The following is a 16,788-nucleotide window of genomic DNA, read 5'->3' as shown; positions in this document are numbered from 1 at the left end:
GTCTATCTCACCAGAACTACTTTCCTCATTGAACTCAGTTGTGTCCGTGTTTCCGTTTGCAAAGTAATGTGAACACTATCTTTCATTCACCTATTCCTATTTTTCTCTCCATCTCCGTTTATTCTGTGCACAAAATTACTGTCACTCAAAGATGCAACGTCGTACCCGATGCTTGGAAACTGTTCCTGCATATCCCTCTAAGCAGCTGTCTTTTTGACGATTCATAGATAGTTCTTCCCCATTTGTTTCCTTATCCTCAGGTGCCCCCCGCCCCGAACGTTCCCTCCTAGCCACCAACTCCGCCTCCATCAGCAAGTACTTTCTAGAGCACCAGTTCTACAACAGGGGCAGGCCCGCCGAGGGCAGTATGGGCAGCAAACCGTAAGAGGTTTAAGGGAAACAGTAAGACACTGCAGCGGCAAGCCCGACTCCCCGCGGAACTGGAATTTGGAATGCGAGCGTGAGCGCCGGCACGGCCCCGGCGGAAGTCACTCGGCAGGCGCGCGTAGAACCCGGAAGACGGATGTCCTCCCCACTCCCTCCCGGAAGCTGCGCGCTGCGCTTGCGGCGCTCTTACTGAGCATGTGCAGGCGGCGCTGCGCATGCTCCGAGGAGGGCCGGCTGGCTTTCTGTTGGGCGGCCCCGGTGTCTCCTAGCGCAACCGGAACTAGCCGTTGTGGGGCTGGCCTTCCCCATCTCTGGCGGCCTTGTTGTAGTCTCCGAGCCTCCTTGTCCCTGCTCCTATCTTCACTTTCTAGGCTCGGTAGTTCTTTCCCCGGAGCAGCAGTCATGAGCCCCAAGCTGCCAGCGTCGTCTCCACCTCGGGGGCCGCGGCTGTTGCGACTGTCGCTGCTCCTCCTGCTGGGGATGGTCCCAGGCCCGCGCCCGGGTAGCGCTTTCTACTTGCCCGGCCTGGCGCCCGTCAACTTCTGCGACAAAGACAAAGAGAGCGACGAGTGCAAGGTGGGTGAGGCCTGGCGGGCCCCGGGTGCACTGTCTGAAGGGGAAGTCACCTCTGTCCGGAGAGCTAGGGTCCCCGGGTTGGAGCGAGGGGAAGGGGTGGAAGGCAGCGCCTGGGGCGGGGCTGGCTGGCTGGCGGCTCAGGAACGACCCGGCAGTGGTAGAGTTTGGAAGATTCAGCCTTGGGTCCCCACGCTAGACCCCGTGAGGCGTGCAGGCTGCAGGTAGCACCCACAGGTGTATTCCGTTTTCCCGGGTCTGGGCTGTGTGTGCTGTTGGAGTTGGGTGCGGGCAGGTCCGCAATCCTGCGTGTGCCCACAGCCCTGTAAACTCAGCCAAGGAAGCGGGCACCGACTGCCGGCCTGGGGCGACTCCCACAGTTAAAACTTCCAGTAACTTTTAACTTCATTGCTTCCTGTTTCATTGCACTTTTCTGTGTATCCTGGTTGGTTATGAGAGCCTGTTCTTTCTAGGACTTTGATTTCCAGCTTTATGATCAGCAGTTGAGTACTCAGTCGTGAAATACAGCATCCAGAGCCGCATAAACTGCATTAATAAAGAATTGCAGTAGTGGTTGAGACACTTAGTTTCTGGCCTTTAAGTGTAAATTTAAAAAAATACACAAGATGCCACTGCTGCGTTTCTCCCAGATTGTTTTAAACACGTAAAAGAAGCATATGAGAGGAGAAATAGTTGTCTTTCCTAGAGTAGGTTTGGAGGACGTTGACCTCCAAGAACATTTACACTCAAGATTTTCAGTTGAGATACAGAAGGAGGCGTAAGGATCCTGCTTTTAGGTTATTCGGTGTAGGGCATGACAGTATGCACACAAATGGTTTCACTAAGTTTTAAAAACAGCCATATAGAGAATGAGGATCTCCTTGAAACCAATAATTTTAACAATACAAGTAATCGTTCAGCAAACTTTTACAATCTATAAATAAGTTTATTTACTAAGTTTGATTTTTTTTAAAAGTGGGTGTTTATTTTATTACTGCTAGTTTTACTGTAGCCGTGAACTCTGAGGTTATTTAGAGCATTAGAAAAGCTATTAAACTTTCATTGCATTTTACAGTTTCTGTTTAAGTTTGTCATCTGTCCTGAGTGGCATATTGATACATCTGTTTAAGGAAAAAAAACAAAACCAAAACAAAACCCTACACAACTTGTATCCGTAAAAATGCCTAAGGATTTAGGACTTCAGCACTTAACCCTGCAGTTCAAGAAGCTATAGCTCGTTTTCCAGGGTTCTGACTGAAAGAATATAGAGGAAAGCCAGTCTTGCACACACACTGGGTTCCCCTTCCCCCCATTAAATATTTTAGTATCCAGTCTTTAAAAACTGGTAATCGGCCTTTAAATTAACAGCAACTGTAGTTTCTCAAAGATGAAAAAACTATATTCCCTACCCTCTAGGAACCTCAAAAGTAATGAAATCTGATATATTATGAGAGATGTATGTCCAAAGTGCTCTAAAACACAAATGAGAAAACGTGTGGATTGGAGTCTTCAGGGAAAGCTGCAGAGAGGAAGTGTCATTTGAGATGGAATTCAGGAAAGGAATGAGTGAAATTTACAGGTGATCTTCCTGTTCCATGACCTTTCTCAGAAGGTCTTTCTTTTAAGTGGCTGTTTGTTATCTTTTAGTTAATTTGGAGGGGTCCTTGGGGATTTTTATTTTGATAGGTATAGGGATGAAACAGGCAAGGTAGATCATTTTTCTGGAATACTTGGATTTTGATCTTTGTTGTCAGCCATTTGCATCTTGGTCAATGGAAACAACTCCTAGAAGAGAAGGAGGATGTACTTTGTAACCCCTTGTCCTACAATTTGGCCAACTGATGCAGAGAATTTGTAGTAAATGTTCTTATTTCTTCCCTTTGCTCAGTGGAGATGCTAGAACAGATGCTATCAGTTGAGCCATGCCCCCCCAGCCCTTTTTGCTTTGAGATATTTTTCAAAAAGAGTCTGGCATTCCATAGGGATACTCCTATTTACCCCTCCTGCATGGCTAGGGTGACAGATGCATCATCATGTTCAACTTTTTATTGGTTGAGATGGGGTCTCATGAATTTTGTGCATAGGTTGGCCTCAAGAACTGTGATCCAGTGTCCACCTCCTGAGCAGCTAGGATTACAGACATGAGGCACCGTGCCTAGCAGCCTTGAGATTATTTTATGTTTAATTTACTAGCAGAGAAACAGGAGTCCAGTGAACATAAAACTCTTACGTTTATGTTGCCCTAACTTTTGATTTATGATCTTAACCTTCATAAATACTATAACTGGGTTTTCTGTGGCTTACTTTTTTTTTTTTTTTTTTTTTCCGCCGTACTGGTGCTTGAACTCAGGCCTTCACCCTGAGCCACTCCACCAGTTCTATTTCTGTGAAGGGTTTTTTGAGACAGGGTCTCTTGAACTATTTGCCTGGGCTGGCTTTGAACCACGATCCTCCTGATCTCTTGCCTTACTTCTTTTTTTATCACATGTGCATACATTTTAATCAATAGAGTGTACATTCTTAATGCTTTTTTGTAGTCTATAGTATTCCATTCTTATTACTATACTGTTTACTTAGCTGTTCCTTGCAAGCTACTTAGATTGATCCCACATTTTCTGTTATAAATAGCTTTGCTAGAATGTATTTAGCAGGGATTATTTGCATATTCTCAAATATAAAATTAGTAGGTCACAGGCAAGAAACAGTTTTATAGTTCTATTTAATATTGCCAGATTTCTTTCAAGAAAATTAGGTTTGATTTACAATGCCTCTAGCTAAATGATACCTTGGGTTTGCACATATTTTAATTTTTATCAATTTAATGGTTATATAATGATACTTAAAACATTTTTAATGCATTGCTTTCAGTGCTATCGAGGCTTCTGTGTCTTTTTACTTTTTCTTTTGTTTGCCTTATTTTGTTAGTTTTTGAAATAGTAAAAATGGATTCCTTTCCTGTAGCATTTGCTTCTGTTTTTACAGTCAGAGGACAAAATATGGCTGTCATAAGTAGAATAAAGCCCTGGTTAGAAATGAATAGGTTTTCATAGGTAAAGTGTCCAGTTCTCATTTTGTCTGTAACAGTTTTGACTGGGTTGGCTGCTGTACACTGGTTAGCTTTAGGCCAAGTCTCAAGCATGCTGAGAGGCATTCTGACAGCTAATAGTTGAAGATTAGTGTGCAGTTCACCTTTGCTGCTTTTAATTAACTTTCAAGTAATCATTGGCTCCCCACACGAATTCAGATCTAAGAACTAAAAACAGCTTTAGTTATCTAAAACATCTGCCTCTTTTTTACTTTCTGATATATAGATCATGTTCTTAGGTGAAAGATTAAGATTGTTTTTCCTATGCTACAACAACAAAAAAGTTGAAACAAATTAGTTTAACAGCTTTTTGACAAAAAGGAAATTTACTCAGAATCATATTTTTAACTGTCCTTTCTTGGTAGTTATTTTAAAGCTTTTTATAAATTGCATCTATTTTGGAGACAGTTACCTTTAAATATGGAATAAGACAAATTTAAGAAAATAGTCCTGACTGTTGCTCTGAACAGATGTAGAATGAATATATCTAAACCTGCTTTAATTTGGCTGTGGAAGTAGTTTGAAGATTTAGAAAAATACATGACTTATATGTGTTCTTATTGGAATAAGTGACTAGTATTTATTGATAAATAAATTTCATGCTCTCATAGTTTTCTCTAGAAAGAAAAGCATTGATTTTTAGCTTCTGGAAGTTTACTACAGTGTGGGTGTTACTGATAACTGTCTCAAATCTGAAAACTGGCTATGGGAATCCCTTTTACCATAATAAATACACATTCCAACACTTGTTCTTCCTTCCGAAAGTGAACAGATGAAACAAAATTACAGACATGTGCTCCACACCCCACACCCCAACATAAACACACAGGCAAAGTTTTGCAGGGACTGGTCTGTTCTTTGTCACTCTCAGCGCCCAGTTCCCCCAAATCCCTATTTTCCCTATTCTTCCTTGCAGTTTTCTCTCTGTCACCGTGGTCTCCATTAATTTTCTAGTTGATTATAGCTACTTTACATGAGCTCAACAAGGTCATTCTCTGTTGCCATGAAAATTAACTTAAGTATCTATGAAAGGCTTTGGAAGAAATTTGTGAATTTTTTTTCTCTGCTTTTCTTCCCATCTTTCAAATCTCTTTATTGCCCTTCAATAATAATAGTGATAGTCTACAATTTGTGTTTTCTGTGTACCAGGTACCTTAATTAATCTTCATAACAACTGTGAAGTACAGATGGGGAAAGGGAAGCTCCGTAAGATTTAGTAACTGCCTCTAGCACACACAACTTGTAAGCATGAAGCCAGGGTGCAAACAAGCCCAGGACTGTCTGATTCTAAAGCCTGGGCTCTTTACCACTTTGGGATGCAGCTGTTTCTCCCCCTGTACGTTCTTCTGCTTCTTTGCCTTCCATCTTGGGAACCCTGACCGCTTATAATCCTGGACTTCAAGAATTATTGTGGTGATCAACAAAAAACTGTTCATATAATTGATATTTTTAGTAGTTGGATTTTGTATTCCATTCTTTGATATAGTCTAAAATTCAAATTTTATTTTTTAGGGCTGTGGAGTAAGAATCTTAATTATATAGGAGATCAACTTCTGGTCATTGCTGATAACTCATAGCTCATGAACAATAAAACACTCGCATGTTTTATTAGAATATGTGAGTTCTAGCTCCTAATGGGATTTTTTTTTTTAACTCATGTCTGAGTTAAGACTTCTCTTCTTCAGTTTGGGCCTGGTATACATGCCTGTAATCCCAGCACTTGGGAAGTAGAGGTAGAAGGATGGAGGAGAGTACAAGGCCAGCTTAGGCTACATAGGTAGACCTTGTCTGGGGTGGGAAAAGAAAAGACCTTTCTTCAGAATTTCCCATTGTGGACTTCTTTATTACTAAGCAATTGAAACTTCCATAGCTTTCCTTTTTTATGGCTGTACCTTCTTATCTCAGACCCTTGTGACTGGCTAGTCATTTGCTTTGATCCGTATGTGAAGTCACATTTCTTCACTGAGATTCCTTTCCCTCTTGAAAATCCAATGTATGTATTGGTTGGGGCAGATGTAATTGTGGCGGGATAAGGCAGAATACAATCAGAAACAGAGAAACGAGGAAATAGGGGAAAACCACAGTCCATGGTGGTGCCCGCATGCCTTTAAGAAATAAAATAGACTGTAGCTGTGACCACAGCTGGGATGAGATGCAGAATGGGATTGTTCAAACTAGAGATAAAAATACATTTGGGAGAAGGATTGAGAAGGGAGACCATTGAACTCTAAGTTAAATAAAATCATTTCCACAAAAATTTCTTAGTGTAAGGCCACACTCAGTCTTGAGTTTGTCTAAGTAATTTAGGATTTGATAACTTCCTTAAAATGTTTTATGTTGTTTAAACTTTCCAAGCTTCTAATAACCTTGGTGGGGACAGTGTGAAAGTAAGAATGTAAAGAGAGTAATCTGTAAGGTTTTCCTAGTCACGCCAGTGATAACTTAAGAGTTGTCTACTTCTATTTAAGGCAAATTTCTAGAAGAAAATGAACCTGATTAACTTTTGGATGGTGACTATAAAGATGTGTAGAGTGGAAGATGACTTAACTATTACGCTCACAGTAGGTACTATTTAAATGATCAGAAAACTAAATCCCACAGATTCAGTAGCTACCCCAAGAACACATAAATAGCTCTGTTGCTTTTTTCCTTTACTTTCTTGAGCATATGTCTTTTTTTTTTTCTTTTTGGTGGTACTGGGGTTTGAACTCAAGGCCTCACGCTTGCAAGGCAGGTGCTCTATCACTTGAGCCACTCCTTCAGCCTTGAGTGTGTGTCTTTTCTCTCCATCTGGATTATAAATTCTGTGAAAGCAAATGTTCATGATTTTGTATTTATCACCTACAGTGTGCAATAAATTCAAATGTTGGATGAATTTCTCAGTCTTTAGCATCTGTGGTTGTAAATGTCTTTCACTTCTCACATCTATTGAAAATTCTAGTATTTTTCCCTTATTTAATAAATTGACTAGTTTGAGGTTGTCCTTCTTGCTTCTAGAATGTCTTTCCATCCTAAATCTTACTCTTGTCTTTGTTTCTTTTCTTTTTTCCAGTGCTGGGGATTGAACCCAGCATGCCCAAGATTGATCCCCAGCACCACCAAAAATAAAATAAAACCAAGAGTGGAAAAAGTGTCAGAAGAAAAGTAGAGGGATGAAAGCAACAGAAATTAAGTGATGGTAGCCACAATTGAGTTTATCCAGCTGCTGTTGTTTGTGCAGTTCAGTTTTTAAAATTATTTCCTTGTCTTAAAGTGGGGTGTATAATCCCTAGCTGATAATGTTATGATGAGAATTATGCTTGGTTATCATCTTCCCCTTCCCTAGACTAGTAGCCAAGATGAGGCTACGGATAGGCTTGTGCGCTGGCCAAACACTGCTGTAGTTGCTTCCACTTTTGATGGAGGGGAGAGGAAAGGCCTCTCACAGGGACCCTGAGGCCTAAGCCCTGTGGGGGGCTCATATCTGTAATCCTAGCCACTCGGGAAGCAGAGATCAGGAGGGTTTCGTTTCCAAGCCAGTCAGGGTAAATAGTTCATGAGACCCTATCTTGAAAAGACCTTTCACAAAAAAGGGCTGGTGGAGTGGACCAGGTGGTAGAGCACCTGCCTAGCAAGTATGAGGCCCTGAGTTCAAAGCCCAGTAACTGCCCTCCCCCCCCACCAAAAGGAAAGAGAACCGGAAGGCTATCTGCATGCTAGTAAGTCTTTATTCACATTCAGAAATAGACAGTTTCTTTAACAGGCAGTAACAGATATGCATATTTATTCATTTAATTTACAACTATCGTGTGCCAAATGTGGACCACCTTGCATTTTGTTTTACTATTTCCTCATTTGGTCCTCACATTTAAAGTTATTCCTTGCTCAAGAGCATGTTTGTTGAGTAGATCTAGAGTTAGAAGTGAACCTAGCAATGTGACACTCTGAACTGACGTCGTGTCCCCTTCTTCTGAGCTGTGTGCCAGAATTAACTGTTTTTAGGTGAAAGATTCATGAGAAGTATTGTTTTTTATTTTACATTTTAGAAAATTTTGTGGCTAGCCCTTGATAATTAAAGACATCCTTATAAATCACAAAGCAAGGCTAAAACATACACCTGTTAAGTGACATTGTTAACATCTTTTTTTATGAGTAGAATTTGAGGCTGCTTTGTCAGAGCAGAAAAGTCGACAGACAGATAAATGTAATGGGGATTTGATAATGGATAAAATGTGTGTAAGACAGGTTAAAAACTAATAAAGTACACATAAGTACTCCAATTTTGACAATGGAGAAGGAAAGGGTATGAAAAACACCTTTGGTGCCAGGTGCATCAAGGTTCAAAGCCAGCCCGGGCAAAAAAAGTTCGTGAGACCCTATCTTGAAAAACCCTTCACAAAAATAGGGCTGGTGGAGTGGTTCAAGGTGAAGGCCCTGAGTTCAAGCCCCAGTACCACCAAAAAAAAAAAAAGTATTTCAGGGCACAAATGACTTGCTGGCTTCTTCCACTAGTGAATTCTGTTGTAACTGTCAGTAGCTCCATCTGAGAGAGCGGGAAGTTACGTGGGTCCTGTGGAACATCATCTATACCAGGGAGAAATTTGGCAAGCTTTGGTAAGAAGCTGTAGTTTAATTCCCTTCTGTTTCCTAAGAAGTTGATTGAGCTTTTCTCTCCATCCTGTTGCTGAGCTCATTGAACTGGCCATTGTGAATTTCTTCACTGTTACTACCTGTAGTGCAGCATTCTCACATGGATCAGCGCTGTCCTTCAAAACTAGACCATGCATTGTTACCTCCTGTCTGCCTAAGTGCAGGGGATTGTAGTTAACAGTAGCATTCATCTAGAAGCTTCTGACCAACTTGCCACCATTTCTTGGTTGCAGTGAGAATGTTGAAAAATGTTTAAAAATAGAAATTTTTTTGTGCTGTAAAATGAAATATTAATTTGGAAGCCAGAATTTTTTAAAAACAACATATATATATATGCATATATATATGTATGTATATATATATATATTACTGTGATGAATGTTTTTAGTTAAAGTTTTCTTCTTTAATACTTTAGGAAAGATTAAAAAGCATTTAAAAATATTGGAGACATTTGTATTCTGAAAGTTATTTTGATATATTTTAAATGCATATAAATTCATTCAGCGAATGGATGTATAGGAGATGCCTGTAAATCCATTATAAGAGAATAGTTTAAATAGGTTGAATATTATAAAACTTCACATTTCAAGCATGTCAAATATTTTCATTTCCAAGCTTGACTTAAGTCTTTATCTGCAGTTGTTTATGTTCTAATTCTCTTTCCTGGTTTTCAGGCTGAAATAGAACTATTTGTGAACAGGCTGGACTCAGTGGAATCTGTTCTTCCTTATGAATACACAGCGTAAGTTTTTCAGATTCATTTTAATATAAAATTTTATGTGACTCATCAGAATTTTGTGCATTTAGAACTTTATTTTCACCACAGTCAGGGATAAATTTGTATGCATTTAAAAATGTGTGGGGCCTGACAACACTTTTTTTTTTTTTTTTTTTTTTTTTTTCATTTTTCTTTTATTATTCATGTGTGCATACAAGGCTTGGTTCATTTCTCCCCCCTGCCCCCACCCCCTCCCTTACCACCCACTCCGCCCCCTCCCGCTCCCCCCCTCAATACCCAGCAGAAACTATTTTGCCCTTATCTCTAATTTCTGACAACACTTTTTGAAGATACGTTCTTCCAAGAATTAAAGATGTGATCATCTATTTTAATGTTTTTTTGCAGTACAACAGATGCACCAACCAAAACAAGGAACTTCCTTTTTTCTCATTGTTCAAAAGCCTACTTTGTTTTCTTAAACCTTTTAATTATTAAAAACCTCATTTTTGTTCTTTTTTTGAGACAGGGTCTCACTATGTAACTCAGACTTGCCTCAAACTCAAGATCCTCCTGCCTCTGACTCCTGAGTGCTGGGATTACAGCTATGTACTCCATACCTGACTCCCACACATTTTTAAATAGAATTCTTCTGTCTCACATGAGTAGTCCCCAAAAAGAACTACTACTTTGATGTGTATATGGCACACTTTTTTCTTTGAGTATTCTAATGTGTACAACCATCTGTATACATTTTTGTTTTAAACAAAAGTAAGCGCATACTGTTATATCTAATTTGTACCTCCTTTCTCAACAAATGTTTTAGGCATCTTCCATGTAAATATGTAATTCAGTCTTTTTAGTGACTTTATTATTCTGTTGAACAGGTTATATCTGTATATATGTGTGTGTATATTCCATTGTCTATTAATTTTCTGTTTATCAACATTTAGTTTCCAGTTTTTGATACTATGGAAAAATGCTGCATGAAAATTATGCACCACTGTATCCCATATTGCTATGAATAAATTTTAGTTGGCTTCATTTTCCTACTTTAAAGAATTTTAAAAGAAAATATGTGTTTGCTGTAAGTAAAAGCATACACAAAAAGACTACCTTATAAAAATGTATATCCCTAAATATGTATGAGAAGAGAGTATAGAATTCATGAATGGATGGACCACAATTTATAGCACTTGGAGACTTAAATGTGTTTTTTGTTTGTTTAGTTTTTGTTTTGTTAAATAAACAACCATCTCTACCTGAATCTTTGCGAATATTCTTTTCAGAAACCCCAGTGGCTCTGTTACACCAAGACAAGGAGAGACTTCCTCTGGGGACTGCCCAGCCCCAGTTTTTGTCACTTTAGAAATTTGCCTTCCTCTTAGGAATCTTGCTCATCTGTTGCTATTCTGCTGTATATTGCTATACTATAAAATGTGTCCATTTTTTAAATCCTACAGTTCACATTTTAACAAAGTGTTATTTAGCAGAGTATTCTGTGTTGTAATCTGGAGTTTCTGTTTTGTTTTGGAGAGCCATGGTACATAGGACTTGGAGTATAAATACATTTCTTACTCATCTATAAGAACTGTTAGAATGATCAGTAGCTAATCTTTCAATATTGGCCAGGTTCATATTTCATTGTTACCTTTTGTTTAAAAACTTGCATACTCTTCCCTCAGGTTTGATTTTTGCCAGGCATCAGAAGGAAAACGCCCATCTGAAAATCTTGGTCAGGTGTTATTTGGGGAAAGAATTGAACCATCACCATATAAGGTTTGTATTTAGTGTTACATAAAATTTATTTAGTTACAGCTTTTGAATTTTCTTTCTTTTTTTTTTTGAGAAATGCCTCAAATAAGGGGCAATTTATTTCTTTTATATTTGGGAATAATTTCTTAAAAGCACAGTTTCTCCTTACAGTACAGCATTGTAAGTCTATCCTGATGAACTTTCATAAACTAGCATTGTAAATGATGAGGTGGTGCATAAAGGACAGTGCTCAGGCCCCATTCACCCTACAGGAGGACCAGGCACCCACTTGTCCACAAAACTTCCAGCTGCTCTCACCTACTTCCTCCTCTTTCCAAACAATCTTAGACTTCTCTGCTCCCAAGTATAGCACTGCCTGGCTTCCCCACTGTTTTTTTGGAAGCTAATCTTTCTATCTTGACCATTAAAAGTATATTTGGAACATCTGTTTTCCTTCTACATTGTTGTCCTCTGTTCATTTTATATCTGCTGTCCTACTGAACAAAGAACATCTTTCTCTTTTAGAAACATTAAAAGTTTATAATAATATATCACCATATAAAAAAATTAAATGATACAGAATTCAAATGGAAAGTATCTCTTCTCTCCCGGTTCTACTTCAGTTGTTACTCCTTCCCAAGAAGTTCCACACACCTACAAGTTTAAATAAATAAAAGTCGATTTACTTATTTATATTTTAATGCATTCTGCACTTTGCATTTTTCCTTACCTCACTACTTTGGGCCTCTGTCTACATGAGAACTTTCACTGTAATGGCTGTAACTTGACCCCAGGCTTTATTCCCCAGTCTGACAGCTGCCTCTCCTGGCTTCTTGTTCTTCCCTCCTGTGGCTTAGAACTTTGCTTAGACACCTTGTCTACTCCTATCTCCTGTGGCACTTTTATATGGCGCATCTATGCAGAAAATATGTGGGCCTAGACTGGTCCCACTAGCCAGCTTACTCTCTCTAGCACCTGGACCTCTACCGCAAAGCCTGGCAGGAAAGACACATCATTGTGCAAGCTTGATCCACTATAAGTTTATAGTTTTTAGTCACAAATATATCCTCACAAAATATTCTCATCTGAAATTTTTTACTCTAAAAATTCCAGAAGTTTTAAACATTTTGAAAGACAATAGATTTGAAAGCCTAATGGAATGAAGTCACTGGGGAAGAACTCAGTGTCTAGACATGGGTAACACTGAGCAGGGCAAGCATGTCAACTGTGGAACCCCTCTCCATTATGATATTTTCAGAGATCACTTTGAAAGTTACTGCATTCTTTCTATAGCAGAGGGTGATATTCAGGTGTATTAAATTGTACAGTCAAATCAATATTCCATTAGTCTCTCAGCCCTATCTTCCTATTTACTTACATGTTGGTCTTGAGAAATGGTGGGAGAGATGATTGTCAGTAATGCCATTGAGGACATAAAGGACAGCAGGGATTTCTAAGCACACAGGCAGGCCATAACAAAAAGCAGTAAGCAGAGAGGAAGCCAGCAAAATGTTCAAACCCATGGAGAGGTTTTGTCACTTTGGGACAGATGCTAAAGGCATAGTTCTGCTCTTAGTAGGATATCATTCTGGAACATTTCTGTTTATGTGTGAAGACTATGCTTAAGAGTCCCTGGGTTCTGTACTTTTCAGATTTAATCCCTTGTCCTAGGAGTTGAGATAAAAGTACAACAACAGAAGGAGAGCTTTAAAAATGGAGAAAGATACAAACCTAACATTTTCCCAGAGTTCCATCGAAAATTTGAAGGTCAAGATTCATGTTAAATTCTTTAATTTCCAAACTTAAAGGAACAGAGCAGATGCTCTTTAACATCAAGGCATAGGGAAAGCATGGGGCTGAGGAATCAGATTTTTCTGTCCAGACCAGCCATAAATATATTGAGCAACATTTTTCATTTCATCTCTGATTCTTATATATTCATTTATTACTTACACTGTGCTAGGATAGAATGAGCCACCTCAGGGGCTTCTGATGCAAAGACATTCCTATCACCACAATTACTTTAGCAAACCTGGTTCCCTTAGCTTCTGCCACACCAGCCAGAATGGATTCTTCTTTTATTTTCAAAGATTTTTACCTAATTTTAGATCAGCATAAAAAACAATGGTAACAATTAACAACAAAACAGAACTCCAAGTCTGCTTTTTCACCTTTTACCTATTACTTGTTTAGGTCAGGAAAAGAACAGTATTAAACCAGTTGAGTGTATTATATGAAGGGGGACCCACATCTTAGATGATTATAAAGCCTCATCTCACTTCTTAACCATTCATATTCACTCATTCACTTGCTTAACACATGCATTGGATACCTTTCTCATTCCAGATACTATTGTAGATGTGGGATATAGCAATGAACAAGACAAAAAATGTTTGCGCTTGAGAGTTATCTGATCTCATGGGGAGAAGAAAACAGTATAGACTTCCAAAGTCTGTAGTGAATTAGTTATTGTCAAAAGAACTACTGAAAATAAGTCAGGAAAACTGGTCAGGGAATTTGCAATTTTAAGTAGACTTACTGAGAAGGTGACATTTAAAAATGTAAATTTAAAAAGTCTCACTGAGAAGTGACATTTGAATAAAAGATCTGAAACAAGTAAGGGAGTAAGCCTTATGAATACCCAGGGAAGGTATTCTAGGTGAAGAGAGCAGCAAATGCCAAGGTCCCAGGTATGAGCTTGCCTGGTATGTTCAAAGTACAGAAAAAAATTGATACAACTTGGGCAGGCGAGGGCATAGAGAATATTAGGAGATGAGGGCAAAGAAATGGACCATGTCATAGAATGACTCATAGGCCACTATAAAAACTTTGACCTTGGCCTGGGGATATAGCTCACTGGTAGAGCACTTTCCCAAGACCCTGCTTTTGATTCCCAGCATCAAAGAAAAAAAGCTTGGTGTTTGCGTCTGAGCAAGATTGAAGGTTGTTGTATCAGCTTAGATTTCATCAGGATTACTTACTCTGGCTGCCTTGTTGAGAATGGACCATGGGAGTGCAAGAAGAAAAGTAGAAGACCAGTTAGGAGATTTTACAGCCATCCAGATAGGACCTGATGTTGGTTAGACCTAGGAGATGGAGGGGAAGGGATTGTGAAGTGGTCAGAATCTTAGAATCTGACTATATTTTGAAGACAGAGCAAAGAATTTACTGAGGGATGGAGTATTGACTGGAGTTTTTGTTTTTAAGAAGGAAAAGTGTGAGTAGAGTAGGTTGGTATCTATGGGGTGGAGGGGGTAGGGGATGGGGAAGTTACTTAGACATGTTAAGTGTGAGTTGTTTATTAGGCATCCAAGTAAAAATGTTGAGAAAACAGTTAAATATATTAAATATATATATATGTCTGGAATTTGGAAAAGTATATCAGCCTGGAGATGAACACACACACACACACACACACACACACACACACACTATATTTCATGTTTATTTTTAAAGAATCATCAGTGTATAGATGGTATTTAAAGCCATGGAATTGGTTGGATCCTGAAGGGTGTGGATATAGGTGAAAAAGGCAAGAATTCCAGGGTCAAACCCTGGGGTACTTGGTATTGTGGGTCAAAAGTGTGAAGAGTATCTAGTGAAGACTGAGAAGGAGCCACTAGTGAAAAGAGGGGAAAACAAGAAGAGTATGGTTTCTGGAAGCCAAGATAAAAGTTCATTTTGGGAAGGAAGAAGTTGGCTGATCTGTCACTGATAGGTGAGGGCTAGAGAATTGACTGTGGGTTTAGCCTTCAGCGTGGAAGTGATTGATGTGAAGGCAGCTGTAACAGGGTAGCCATGTGGAGAGAGGAAGGAAAGAACCATGGCAGATGACCATATATGCAGCTCCTTTGAGAACCTGGATTTTAGAGGCAGTGAGGAAAAGAGTGGTAGTGGGGGGTGTTACAGTGTCAAAGTACTTGTTATTTATCTTTAAAACAGGTTTGTGTGTGCCTGAGGAGAGATTGGCTTAGTGACCTGGTTCATCCATGGTAACTGGAGGGAAGAACATGCTGCTGAGAGGTGGATATGGTGACTGCTTTCTAGTTTCTCAATGAAAGAGATTGAGGGGAAGGGGAGGAGGGGGCTGTGGATTTGCAAGGAGAGGAGGGAGACGATGAAAGGAGTAATAGATGGTACGAGAACCACAGGGTCTGTTGATTGTGGTGTCCAGGACTTAACAAAGTTGAGGATCACTTGAGCCAGTGACCTGGAAAAGTGGGAGGTGTTGTGATGACACTGGAACACTTGACATTCAGATACTTGAAGGTCTGCTCTCAGGAACAGAGGCAGGGAGAGAGTGCTTTGATGTAATACAAGGGGAGCATCACTGGAGAAGAGGTCAGAGAACCAAAAGGATCATTTGTATAAATATTACAGTCACCAAGGAGCCAGGAGCTAAGATCTTCAAGGCCTGAAGACCTGGAGCTGGTGGATGGCACAGTGAGGTGATGTAGTCTGATAACATGAGTGTCAAAGTTGGGGTTAGGAGTCTGGCCCAGTCCTATGGCCTGGGAGAGAAAACAGCTACCAATAGTGATAAGGCAGCATCCCTCTGAGGAAACAGATTTGCCTTGGGGTAGATTTCAGAGGCCATTCCAAGAAGAGGGTGAGGATGGAGAAGGGCTTCTGCTGATGACACCTGAGTGCAGAGGGGCCCAGTTGAAGGGTGTGAGAAGTTTCGGAGGGGTGAGAGATGGCATTACAAAGGGAGTGTTGCGTCCATCTCAGGATTCAAATGTAAAAAGGAATATTGTGGAGATTTGGGACATTAGAATGATTAACATGAAGAGGGATAGGACATTTGGGATTAGTCCTGAGGACCTCAAGGCAGCAGAGGCTGTGTAGGTAAGAGGTCTTGCTAGGAGCCCCCAGCATTATGAGTCTCTCAGAATGTGAAGGATGTTCACATAATTTTTCTTTTTTTGGCAGGGATTGATTTCAGGACCTTATGCAAGCACTCTAACACTTGAGCCATGCCACCAGTCCTCTTTTTTTCAGATAGAGTCTTGCACTAACTCCCAGGGCCTCCTCCAACCATCGCCTCCTGAGTACCTGAGACACCACTAGGCCCGACTCACATAATTTCTCTAACATTTGCAAAAAGCTGGTGGTGGGATATGTAATAATAACTGTCAGTTAGTAAATACTTGTATTTGTCAATTAAGTAGTTTTTTGCACGTATTACTATGTTAATCTAACAACCCTACAAAGCATCACTGAACCCATTTTACAGAGAGTCAATTGAAGCTAAGATAGGATTAATTCCCTTTCCAAGGTCTCAGTAAGACTGAGGTAGATTTGTACCCAGGTCTGACTCTAGGTTCATCAAGTGTTTGATTTAATGACTTTCACAGAATTATTCCACACACTACACTAAATAATTCAAGAAATATTACAATGAACATTTTCCTGAATAAATTACATACTGTGTTTTTATATTTTAGTTGAATATTTAAAAGTAGAATAATAATGAGCTTTCATGTTATCAGGAGGATTTGGTTTCCTTGAGAGCTAATAACATTCTTAAATCTTTAACAAAACATAAGTACAATTAAATCTGTAGCCAAAGATAATTTAAGATACTATAAATTTTGAACTAAATGTAGCATAGGGAGAGGCAGTAGAGTATTGTGATTAACAG

At 39.5% G+C, this 16,788-nt stretch overlaps 1 protein-coding gene and 1 pseudogene across 1 annotated transcript in view; one reads left to right on the top strand and one right to left on the bottom strand.

Moving 5' to 3' along the window:
• The first annotated feature begins 635 nt into the window (after positions 1-635).
• Positions 636-16,788, top strand: part of Tm9sf2 (transmembrane 9 superfamily member 2) — a 51,660-nt gene continuing 35,507 nt past the window's right edge. The window contains exons 1-3 of the mRNA XM_020165398.2: positions 636-963; positions 9,349-9,416; positions 11,075-11,168. Coding sequence (XP_020020987.2) covers positions 790-963; positions 9,349-9,416; positions 11,075-11,168 — 336 coding nt within the window. The 5' untranslated portion in view covers positions 636-789. The remainder of the gene's footprint in view (positions 964-9,348; positions 9,417-11,074; positions 11,169-16,788) is intronic.
• On the bottom strand, positions 13,097-13,222 carry LOC141413186 (small nucleolar RNA SNORA66; annotated as a pseudogene).

The sequence above is a fragment of the Castor canadensis genome, chromosome 10, assembly GCF_047511655.1.
Source record: "Castor canadensis chromosome 10, mCasCan1.hap1v2, whole genome shotgun sequence".
Classification (NCBI taxonomy): domain Eukaryota; kingdom Metazoa; phylum Chordata; class Mammalia; order Rodentia; family Castoridae; genus Castor; species Castor canadensis.
The sequence above is the reverse complement of the archived record's forward strand: the minus strand, read 5'-3'. Positions and strand labels throughout refer to the sequence as shown.